General features: G+C 42.8%; 1 protein-coding gene across 1 annotated transcript in view; it reads right to left on the reverse strand.

The window, feature by feature from the left end:
- Window positions 1–12,495, reverse strand: part of OSBPL5 (oxysterol binding protein-like 5) — a 64,137-nt gene that overhangs the window by 26,957 nt on the left and 24,685 nt on the right. The window contains exons 7-8 of the mRNA XM_009696071.1: window positions 12,174–12,258; window positions 1,525–1,696 (exon numbers count right to left, since the gene is read on the reverse strand). Coding sequence (XP_009694373.1) covers window positions 1,525–1,696; window positions 12,174–12,258 — 257 coding nt within the window. The remainder of the gene's footprint in view (window positions 1–1,524; window positions 1,697–12,173; window positions 12,259–12,495) is intronic.

Below are 12,495 nucleotides of genomic sequence, written 5' to 3' on the forward strand. Positions count from 1 at the left end.
GTATGTCACTGCTGAGCCTCATAATTCAAGAGGGGTTTTAACACTGAACAACTAAGAGGTGAAACAGAGGCATCATTTAAGTGTCATTTACGCACAATATTTCGAGGAAATACTTTAATACAGTTTTAACTCTATCTTCTCCACTTCCTTACAGTAGCCATGGGTCTGCCTGAATGTTCTCAGTGCCACAGGCACCATTTTAATATTGGACTTCTGTATACACATTCATTAGTGGAAAAACAAGTCCACTGCGTTTGTGGATTCATTATCACAGCGAGCACGGTCCTAAGAGACTCTCTCTTAGGCAGAAAGAAATTAGAAAGTGAAGTATTATGGAAGAAGCCCAAGAACAATATAAGTATTTGTACAAGTACTAGGGCACATGCCCTGGTAACATATCAGATTTCCTTCTCTTCTCCCATTGCTCTTCAGTAAAGTTCTTCTTCAGACTCTAGCTAAAAAACCAAACGGCAGGACAGGAGAGCACGTGCTGGGAACAGCAGAGCCTTTCAGAGCAAAGTGCAGACCAAAATCCTGCCATCCCTGGGACCAGAGATACCTCAGCTCTCTGAAGAAGACTCAGATCCCTGCTGTTGTTATAACAGGGCCTATGAAAACCGCTTAAAGGTGAGGTCCCATGGTTCAAGGCATCATCTTTGCAGACTGCAAGAATGGCTGCCCTATAAACTGTGTAACCAATGGTGCATTGCTGTGAGCCCTAAGAGTCAAATTTGTATCAGCAGATCTAGAAATAAACACTATGACTCCCGGTTCCAACTCCAAGGGCCAAGCGTCTATACCAGAGGGATTTTTGAAGTTGCCTATTTAGCTATAAGCAACAGATAAGGCCTGGGTTTTTTTAATGCTTACAGAGCTTTCATGTGAGTTGTTCCAAAAGGCTGCAGCAATACTAGGAATACAAATAGAAAGAAGGTTTTTTTTCCCTTACATAAAAATTTATCTGATGCATCAAGGAAGAAATTGGAAACCACTCAAAACCCCTGTAGAGAGAGAAAGTAATTATAAAACTAAGGATGCAGTGTGTGCACTCTGCTGAGTATGACACAGTATTATTAGAAAAGAGAACACATTATTAAAAAATAGATCAGACTCAGAGCCGTATGTGCTAGCCAACAGACAGACACTGTTAGTGATCGTGTCTGTGTAACTCAGGTCTGCTCTAGTAGCTAGATTCTGCAGTCTTGACTCAGGCTAAGCCATTTTTCATGCCAGCATCTCCAGACACATTTTGGCCAAGGTAGGGGACAGAATAAAATTGTTTATGTACCCATGAACACAGCTGAGGTTCCCCCCAGTCTGTGTGCTCAAGCATTAGGTGACAACAAACTTCATACGCACCAAACCCATCTGTTAGTGATGGATGCAGCAGAAGAACATACAGGCTGGTTTTTAAACACGTTTTGTTAGCAGACTCTGGCTAGATTATGCTAAAGGTAAAAGAATGACCAAGTGTGAGCCATGCAACACCTCTCTGTGCATTAAGAAGTGGTAACCCCATCTTACTGGAAGAACTCTTGGTCTGAGATAGTGCTTGTGTGCAGGAGGTGGTTGAGTCCCGCATGTGCAGAATCGCTCGAGCAGTTCATTTCTCCATCCTTTCCCTGCTTGGAGGCACTGAGCCGGAAGAGGCTGGAGCAACGCAGGGCAAGTTCCAAAGCATCCAGCCAGCATCGGCCTGTGAAAACAAAAGGAATTATTTAAGCACAGGAGAGTAAATAAGACAATTCATGCATTGCTTCTCAAAAGCTTCTTGCCTGGGAGTAAAGCTCATTATAATGCAGGAAATCACTGTGTACAATAATATATTTTTCATATATATAATCCCTAGGTTATCTTGCCAGAAATGGTGTGTTCTAGTGGCTGCATGAGTGATATATCTGCACGGGTAATACAGTGGGAAGCTCACCCCAACTCCCCCTTCCCTAATAGTATCTCTTCCTCTGATCTCCCACAACCTGTTCACAGTCCCTTTTGCCCCTTTCTGATTTTGTCCCGAGATGCAGGAAACGTGTACAGGTATGGTGCTTTCAAACCACCTAGCAGCTCACATCTGCAAGTAACACACCCCAAAACCACGTTCAGCATTTGGCATCCCCACCACACACACAATACCCAATGGCAGGGAGATAGCGAGGCACTGCGCTGTGCGGGACAAGCCCTTGCTTAGTACGGGATCACTGAACGAGAAGCTGGCTCGGAGGTCCTACACAGTGTGTAGTGCTGCAGTAACAATCACGCCGAGCAAGAGCTAGGATGATCAATACTTGCCAGAGTGATTAAGACTAGAGGGAGTTGCTTGTCAGGCTGTTTATTTTTCCTCTTTCTCTATATTCTTTTCCCTTTTCTCCATTCCTTCTCCCTGCCCAGTCCATCAGATAATCTGGGCGGAGCACCAGTTTTTCTCACCTTGTCAAAAAAATCTTTATATTTGAAGGGTCTACTTTGCAAATACCAGAAACAATAAGCATAGCACAGAGCCAAGACAAACTGCAGTTCCTATGCACAGCCTTACTGGATTTTCTTAAGGCCTGCACAGGTCCCACAGGCAGGCAGCAAATGAAAAGCACAGGAAGCCAAACTGACCCTTGGCTCCTTTTGCAATGATCTAGACAATACTAAAAAAGCTCTGTGTTAGTGTTAAAGCCTAACCACCACAATGCTGGCGTCACTGTATTCTTGGAAGCACCTGAAAATAGCCTGCTTCTGTAGTGCAGTCATTAATGAGGCCAGGACACCTGCAAATTGGCTGAACATTCAAGAATTGAAGTATCAGGGGAGTTATCCTCTAATTTCAAGCATGTAAAACAGAGCTCTTCATTACACTCCTCAGAATATATTTTGCAATAATTAGAAGTATGCTTGAGAGGCAGGGAAGAAAACAAAAGGATTTTGCTCTAGCAATGGCAAGTGCTACAAACAGGTTTTCCCTGGACCACATTCATTCCTAGGTCCCATTTGGGAAATGTTTCCATTACATTCAATTCTATCACACACTTAGCATAAAGCATACGCATAAATCTCACTGGGATCCTGCCGTTCTCTTGGGCAGAATACCCATCAAGAAGTATGTGTAGTGTGGCCAGCAGGACCAGGGCAGGGATCGCCCCCCTGTACTCGGCACTGGTGAGGCCGCACCTCGAGTGCTGTGTTCAGTTTTGGACCCCTCGCTACCAGAAAGACTTTGAGGGGCTGGAGCGAGTCCAGAGAAGGGCAACGAAGGTGGTGAAGGGTCTGGAGCACAAGTCTGATGGGGAGTGGCTGAGGGAGCTGGGGGTGTTTAGCCAAGAGAAAAGGAGGCCGAGGGGAGACCTGATCGCTCTCTACAACGACCTGAAAGGAGGGTGTAGCCAGGTGGGGGTGGGTCTCTTCTCACAGGTAACAAGCAACAGGACAAGAGGAAATGGCCTCAAGTTGTGTCAGGAGGTTTAGATTGGATATTAGGAAGAATTTCTTCACTGAAAGGGTTGTCAAGCATTGGAACAGGCTGCCCAGGGAAGTGCTGGAGTCCCCATCCCTGGAGGCATTTAAAAGATGTGTAGATGTGGTCCTTAGGGACATTGTTTAGTGGTGGTCTTGGCCGTGCTAGGTTTATGGCCGGACTCCATGATCTCAAAGGTCCTTTCCAACCATAATGATTCTATGAAATGACCAAAATTTGGCTCTATAAGAAGATCGACAGTTTAAAAAAAAATCCAGATCATACGTATACAAAGAAATGTTTATAATTTTGAGTAGCTTTCAGTGCTTTCTTTGACACAAAGCTGCAACCAGTAAAAGACAGAAAAAAACCCCAAAACTTTGAAGAATTGCACTTAAACAGAGTCACAAACACTGCAGAGCCCAGTCATTTATTCTAATTTAATCCCATAAATTTCTTCAGCATCAGCTTATGATTTTATTATTAAATCACACATAATGGTTAGTAAAAGATTAGGAAGGTTGAAGGCTGTTGGAATTGATTTCACACTATTTTGTATTTAACAAATATTCTTGCATTAAGGCTTTCCAAGCAGAGATTTATTCCCTTCTTGCCATATGGAGGATTTGCATGGATAACCCATTAGAGTTAATGGCTGCGCCGAGCACAAATCCACTTCCTCCTACATATCCCCTCTCCCCCAAACCCCCAAGATGAAAACCTGTTTCAGGTTATTCCATACAAGAGAGCGCACTCCTCCTTAGGCTCGCCTCCTTTGACTTTCCTCTCTCTTTACCTTTCCTTTTCTTTTCCAGTTCTGCAGAGTGAGGACTACATGATTTGACATTTGGAAATGCTGCATATGTCAAGATATTTTTATATTCAATGGGCTTGTAAAATCAGGTGCTTTGATGGGTAGCTTGATTTGTAGCAGCATGAGCACTTTGGAGCAGTAATGGAGGTCAGCTCCCCAGCACCCTGCAGCACTCACGTGCAGACATTATCTTATGACAGTTACGGAAACGCACTGGCTATGTTTATGCTTTCTAACAAGGGTGGCAAGGGTGACCCCAAGCCATCTCCCTGCTGTTGCCCAGCAGCCCACCCCTCCCTGGGGCTGGGGGCAGAGCAGGCCATGCTGCCTGTATTCACTGGTACTAACGAGAGCTTACAGGCTTGGGCAAACCTTAGGGGTCCACCACACTACCAGAGGAAATTTCTACATAACACATCTAGGTTTTTTATCTCTTCAGATAACTCCCTGGAAGGGGTTATGAGTAACTTGAATATTTTTTGAAATCTTATTCAACAAGTCTAAATTAAAAACAAACAAACAAACAACAAATGAAAAGCTTAATTTTAATATTTCAAGGCAGAGACACAAAGCTTTAGAGGAACTCACTGTGCATTAGCAGTCAGCATTACTTGTGCCCTGCAGAACACAGAAATTGCATCAATGTTTTCATTTCTAACTGAAATTTAATTCAAGGGATGCACAGCATCCCCAAGCTAAGAAACAGGCCTTCAGCCATCAGGTGGTGCTGTGAATCCAAACAAATACATGGCACAAGATCAGATGTAAAACACGGGGTTTCCTCTGCAAGTGAAAAGGTTACATTCTCTGCAAGTCAACGGTGTGTTAATTGCAGCATGACACTGTAAAATAATACCCTCTCAATTTCAGGGACTGCACACAAGATAAACCTGCTTCCTTGCTAAAGGTCTACAGGAAATGTTTTTACGTTTGAGTGATCTTGCTATTGAGTAATATTCTTCTTTATTATGAAAATGATACAAAAGTGCTAGCATTTGGATTACTTAATTGCTTACCTGACAAGTCTCCTCACGCCCTGCAGAAGGGGAAAAAAGTATGTGGTCACATAATTAAAGGCTGTCGTCTATAGTCACGGTAGTCTGCATGAAGGCTTCATGGTTACCTTAATTCTCACATTTTTTAATTTTGAGTGGTTGACTCGAGTCAGGGGGTTTTGTATGTAAGGCAATTAGATCAGATAAAGATGCAAAATACTGGTTCCTTCAGAGAGGAATGGCAGCCCAGTATGATGCATATAAAGGAAGCAAAAAAGAGCTGCGAGGGAGTTACAATGGTATTCTTTTAGGAGGTTTGAGGTTTTTAAAGCTGCAATGTAAAACACTGCAATCAACTATCAGTTACAATTTTCCACAAATTGTGGCTTAAAACAAGCATATGTTTAAATTCGGAAGGAAAACCCAAGAGGATATTGTCAGCCTATGGCAGAATCTCCCTTTAGGCTTTTAAGCTTTTCTTATATCAAATGATATATTACTCTATCTACTGCAACGATTATTTTTGGACAATTTCTGCAGAGATCATGTTATCTCAAAACCACCTGCATTACCTCCTTCTGCTTGGGAGCTGCGAACTAAGTATTCCCTTTCAAACGTTATTTCTGAGTTTGACTCTTTTTTCATTGTATTTAGTATTTTGTCACTGACTTCCAAGGTGCAGCCTGCAGAGTAAGCTCTGACTCTTACCTGGGCTGCGGACGGGGAAGGATGAAAGAGGGAGAGTGTTAAAATAATCCATCTACACATAGCGCTCCCATATATCTCACGAGCCACACAGAAGGGTTTACAAAACTCAGCAACAGAAATCTTTCATCCAAGCTAACAGAGTTCTCAGCGAGGATAATAACAGGGAGAAATGACACCCCACCGAGAGAAGATCCCCCCACTCCGATGTGCAAAGTCAAGTCCAGCTAGATCACTCGAACTGGCAGCTGGCACAAGGAGGACATTTCACATCACCCATCTTTCCACACCTGAGCTGGTCAGGTGGGTGGGTTGCCCAGCCACCTTTGGCTCCCTCCAGGAACAATGTCTTTGACAAGGCTGTTCCTAAAGTGCCCAAGGTGGATGTTGTACCAGACTGCAAGTGCTGGGCTGGGTTCCTGTTCTCTTTCGTAGCAGCCTCTCTCCTTGCACCAATCATTGGTTTCAATATCCATTCCCTATATCACTTTAGCAAATGATGATCACAGCATTTGGCATGTGACAGATGTCCCGGGAAAGTGAGATGTCAGAGGAACACATCTGCACATCACTCAGCTGTGCTCACTATAAAAAAAAATATGATGAAACAGAGGCGTCTCCCCTGAGTAGGCCTGTAACCCTTTTTCTCTGTTGTATGTGTTTACAGTAAAATGAGGACAGTTACCAGTGACAATTTGAAAAAGGAAACACTCTGAAAAATCAGTTGAACACTGCTGGGTTCCAAGTTCCTTCCCTCTTGAAAGGTTTTGGGGAAAAAAAAGCTAATAAAGGACGTGTGTTGCCTTGACTTCGCAAAAACAAAGCTGAACATGCACCCCACATATGTTTTGAAACCTTCCGTATGCTTTCTCCAGGCCTTTTGGCTCAGCAGGCTGGAAAAGCACCTTATGGTCCTTTGAGATGACTCCTGCAGTACAGTTGTGCAAATAGGAATCACTATGGGACACTTCCCGGGTCCACAGGGCACTGCTGGCACCATGCGGAAACCTGGAGGCTGCAAGGTTGAACAGGAGCAGGCATGTGCTCACATCAACTCTTTTTTTTCACAGACAAAAGGAACTACTAAAATCAAGTGACAAAAGCCATTTCTTCTCCCTCTTGGAAAAAAACCTAACGAAAACAACCAAAGGTAGCTTATGCTGCTAACCTAGGCTCAGTTTGAGCAATAACTTGAGTCTGTCCTAGTCTTCGAACAGATCTAAAATTACAACAATATCCCACAGAAAAAAAACAGGCAGTATTGAAAACACTAAGCTATCCAGCTTTGAAATTCCTTATAGTCACCATCATTCACCTAGAACAATTTATAATCTGATGTGCCAAGTCTATCTGCCACATTTTGCAACAGCTGATCACAGAGGAGCCAGCCAATGTTCTCTCAGCACTCCTCAATAACAAAAATCTGCTCGAGATGCAATCACATCATTGGACACTGAAATTGCAGTCTGGGACTATACTTTCTTTCTATTGCATTCCTGTAGCTGCAGAATGGCTGGGATGAATCTCTTGCCAATTAAGACTTCAAAAGCCTCACACCCAGTAACCATACATTCCTCCAGAGAGGCATTACTAGGGGAATATTATTTTTCTTGAATTATTAAAGTCACTCAGCTTTTGGCCTCGTGTCTCACGCTTACAAGATAGATGCTTTTAAAAATCAACCTGAAGTAGACTGTCACCTGGAAACAATGAATTCTTGCTCCAGTGTGCACAAATCACGAATGATGAGGAAGAGACTGATTTGGTTCAGTCAGTGAACATTAAGGTCATTGTATTCAGCTGACTGCTTATTTTGCTGTACCACTTGTGTGCCTGTCTGCATGATTTCTTACACTTTGGCTGTCAAGACGCAAGGATGTGATCTCTCAGTTAGCTGCAGGTGCAATTTATGCACTGAGTTAAATGAAGTCTGGTTGCAAATGCCTTGATTTTAAACCACTGTGAAAGGTCTAAGGAATATGAAGGGCAGACATAAAGCTAAGTAGGTAACTTCCATTTTTGCCAGTACTGCCAGGATCCAGTGATATATTTCATCATGAACTTGGTTTCAAATTGTAATCTTCCTCCTGGTTCACCACTTCTGTGCATGACCCTTATTTCAATAATCTAATTTCCCCCTCAGATCACAGCATCAATTCTGGGGGAAGGGCCAGATGCCTAGCAAAGAAACAACAACACTGTAAGCCAGACCATCGGGATTTTCCACACAACTCCGTCCACATCAGGCAACGGAGGCTACTCAAAGCGTGCCTGAAGGAGAGGAGAGACATGAGGAACAAATTATAAGTAAGTGTAGTTTACCATTCCACTGTTAAGCCTTTAACCCTTGGTAATCTGCCACTTTGAATTCCCCTTTTGGTGGCAGTGCCCGTTGCAAGGTGGAGATCTGCACTATGAGATTTAAGCAGGTGACTCAAAATGCTTAGGAGGTCTGAGGCACCAGTTTGGAGATCTCAGGGGCAGCCCCAGCATGGTCTGGGCAGGCAGCCTGGAACAGGTTTACACTACTAATTCTAAGCCACTCGTCAGCATAAATCTGGAATGCATACACAGTCACTGGTTTGGAAAAACAATTTTCTTTTCTGAAACTGGTAAGAAAGACAGACCCTTTGTTTGTACAGGTTGAGCCCTGTAGGCTGACATGACCTTCCAGGTGTCATTAAAACACATCACAAAGCAGACTGCTGCTGTGGTCTGTGAGTGTGAAATCTGCTGTAGCTTGGTGGTGGTTCTGTAAGCTGTCCAGAAGTCAGGACCTTAAATCCTACCAACCGCCTGTCACAGATGGTACAGCAGAGGGGAAAAAAGGGATTCTGAGAGAAAAAGTAGGCCATGTAGCAGCTGATGATGATATAGTTGCCTGGATAGCAGAACTTTACATCTAACATATGCTGCCACTCAATATTACCCAGCAAGTCAGAGGTCTCCATGAATTACTGCTAAATTTGCCAAATGCTCTGTGGTTCATTTTCCACTACTAACACGGGAGGCTGCGTTAAGGAGAACACGGTCAGGACACCTCCTCAGAGATGTTGTAGATTCACACAATATTGCATCTACAGAGGAGTCGTGAACATACTACAAATATAAGCTAACATTATGCAAGGGAACAGATTCCACCTGCCCCATTTGTGTCAGCTAGCTTAGCTCATTTTACCTTAATCTCCTGTCTCTCTTGACCATAACTGCACCCTCTATGTTTGTCCAGTGCATTAAAGAAATGAAACAAATGCAGGTACACCCTTTTGGATATGCCTCTTTACAACAGGTAAAGCTATATAAGAGACTACAACCATTTCAGTAGTGTCTTCTGGGCTTAAAATCAGGTTGTATTAATTGCAAAGTACAAGCTTTAATTTGCTGCAGTTTATACAGATTTCTTTACATGTAACAGTTTCCATTCCTTGTGTCCTTGTCTGCATATGTTTTACATCACCTACTGACGTTAATACTGTTTCCAAGTCACTCATCTCTGAGTGTGACATCCATGTGTTTGGCCACTTGTTAGCACGTCTACACTGCTCAATGGAGCGGATACCCCCAAACTGCCCCCACGCAGGCTGACTAACAAACAAAAGGAGCATAGCCCTGTCACCATGCCTGGACAGCTCCTGCGTTTGGGAGGGAGGCCAGCCTCAGTGTATGAGCTGCTCCTCCCTCTTGTCCGCAGATTCACAGCCTTCCCTTCCTGCACAAGGTACAGTCACTTCTCACAGCTCACTAACCTCAGCTGTGAAGTCAAACACTCTCATTCAGCTGAAAATTACACCATTTTTCATGCTAGCATTTCTGGTGCAATACTGTATCAAATTTTTTTGTGAAGTCCACTGCTAAATGGACAGATCCCAAAGCTTCACTTCATGTCGGCTGTCACGGTCAGCTCCTCAGACTCTCAGGATCCAGTGGGCATAATGTGGGTGCTCCAAACCTGTGCAGGTAGCTCTAGGGCATTGCTAGTGCTGTTCAAGAGCATTTATTATCTCATCCTTAACCAAAGGCCCTATTTATTTTCTACATACACATTTATGATATTTCATTGAGAGGTATCTCAGTTCCTCCTCCCTCCCTTGATCACATTAGCTTTTCATCTAACCTTAAGACCTCACTGCAGAGAGGCAGCAAAGGAAAGTCATACTAAATCCTAAAGTAACTCTACTTTGATCTGTCTGGCCTCGGCACGCTTCCCAAGAATCTTGGCCAATATCTTGGCTTTAAAAATACGTTCCAGTAACTCACTATTTTAATCTCTTATGACACCAGAGACATGTAATAATTCACTGGGCAGAAAGCTTCCCACAGGCATTTAAATATTGAAAATTCTCATGTGCCAGACATGGTACCTTTGTGCTTTTTCAGCACGTGGTGTACGACTCAGACAGAGAGATCACAGCTAGAAAAGTCTTCCCTCTGATGGTCTCTTGGGAGCTATTGCTAGCTTGGGAGCCTTTATGGGTAAGGTTAGTTATAACAAATCTAAAGCTATTCTGCTCCACATAACTGGCCTATGGCAGTCGTCGTAAAAAGAGAGTGTAGAAGTTCAGCCACAGGTCTCTTTGCCAGGCTGGCTTTAAGGTTTAATCATTAGGTTTCCACCAGAATGAAAGTTTTCATTTAGAAGACAGCTGAAATGCCAGAAAAAAAGTACTTTATGAGACAGCAATTTGTCTTGAACACATACAATGACCGCATTGCTCCCTTTGCACATTTTCTAGTTAAGCTAATAGAAAGAAAAGTTACATGGATCTCTAAGGAAATAATAATTCAGAAAATCTGGATTGACAGACAGTTGTTGAAGTTATTTGATTGCCTAAGAACTTGGTAGGACTGTTCCATATATCTATTCTGCAGGCTGTCCATATAACCAGAATTTGAAATGCTTGTAAATCAGCAGCAATAACCCAACAGCACTTTTTTTTCCCCAAGAGACTATTGTATCAATCTACCTCTTTCTAGGCAGGTGATACTTGGACCTGGGTTGGAATTCTGTATTCTTTTACACAAACAAGCTGTACTGTTCCATAAGCTACAAAAGCATAATATTCCAAGAAATAGATGTGCTTCTATGGCTCTATACAAGTTCCACTTATTTTCATATCATTTCACTATATTGGCATCTGAAAGCAGCTTTCAGTATCGAGACTGTATCCCTCACTATGAACAGCCCTCTGCACAATCATAGGAAGAACAGTACACCAAGCCTGTAATGAAAGAAGGTTTACTCCTATTCTAAGTGCCATGTCAAAAGTGCATTTGCAATGTCAAAGGTGCATTTCGCATTGTCCCATCTCCAGCCTCTAGTAATATGTAAAACTTAATCACTGGGCCAGGACACTGCTTTCAAAGCCCGCTGTGCTCCATAAAAAATCCTTGTGTCCTTAAAATTACTCTAGACAAGACTCAAAGGAGCACATGGGCTACATAACCACCCTTGGTGGGGTAGGTGAAAAATATCCATTAAATGAACAGCCTGGCTTAATTTGCTATGGCAATGAAGAAAAAATACAGTAGTCTGAAGGTCAAATGGAATGAAAACATGTTTTTAATCTTCTTATCTACTTATAAATCAATGATATTTTATGTCTGCTAAAGTAATTTATAGAGATTTTCACATAGCAAGCTGGAATGCCTGTTATATATTGACCTAAATTTACCTTCCACAATTTTGTGAATTCCCAGAATGGTATTTTACATGTGGAGCCACCAGTATCTGGGCCTGCTATACTGTAAACCATGGTACAGCAAGTTTACAGGAAAATTCTGGTGGCTGAGAGACATCTATCAATAGTTCTTCAATATCACTATGTCATTTTCCTCCAATAGATCCCTACCTAATGTAAGTTGTAGGCAGATAACCCACTAAAGTCTCTGCTGAACTGAGGAAACAGTTAAGACCCACTCTTGAACCAATTTTGGGATCAAGTCCTTTCATCCTTTAGTATATACTCTGTTTTTTCCCCAGCCACAAGCCTAGGTCCTTCTTCCATACGCATGGCCAGAAAGCTGTCTGTTCAGTGAGGAATATGAAGTGTGCCTGTAGTCTGCTTGACCTGTTATGACCACTGCTAACGAACAGCATCTCAAGCTGTGTGAGCTGCCATTTTTTCCTTTACATACCAATTTTTTTTTTTTTCATCAACCTATTTTCCTAACTAGCACAGAGTATGCAATCTGGAGAAAGCAAATGAAGACCAAAACTTACCATCTGATTCGGAGGCTGCTCTGAAAATCAAGTAGCTGCTGGGAAGAGGCTGGGTGATCGAACCAACATTTTCTCCCTTTGGGCCCTGGAAATGCACACAGACAAAAAGACATAAGGCACAGAAGATGCAATGGACTGTTCAATGTCTTTCTACTCTTCCTGGGCAGAGTGTGTATGTTTCTGACAGGACAGAATGAAGGAGCAGATGGAGTAATTTAGAGAGATTCATTAGTAACCATGATATTGCCGCTGCAGCTCCAAAGCAGTAATGAGCTCTGACGTAAATGGGGCTTGGTCGAACCTATGCTCAGCCCAAAACCTA

This window comes from Cariama cristata, unplaced genomic scaffold, assembly GCF_000690535.1.
Source record: "Cariama cristata isolate BGI_N322 unplaced genomic scaffold, ASM69053v1 scaffold16362, whole genome shotgun sequence".
Classification (NCBI taxonomy): domain Eukaryota; kingdom Metazoa; phylum Chordata; class Aves; order Cariamiformes; family Cariamidae; genus Cariama; species Cariama cristata.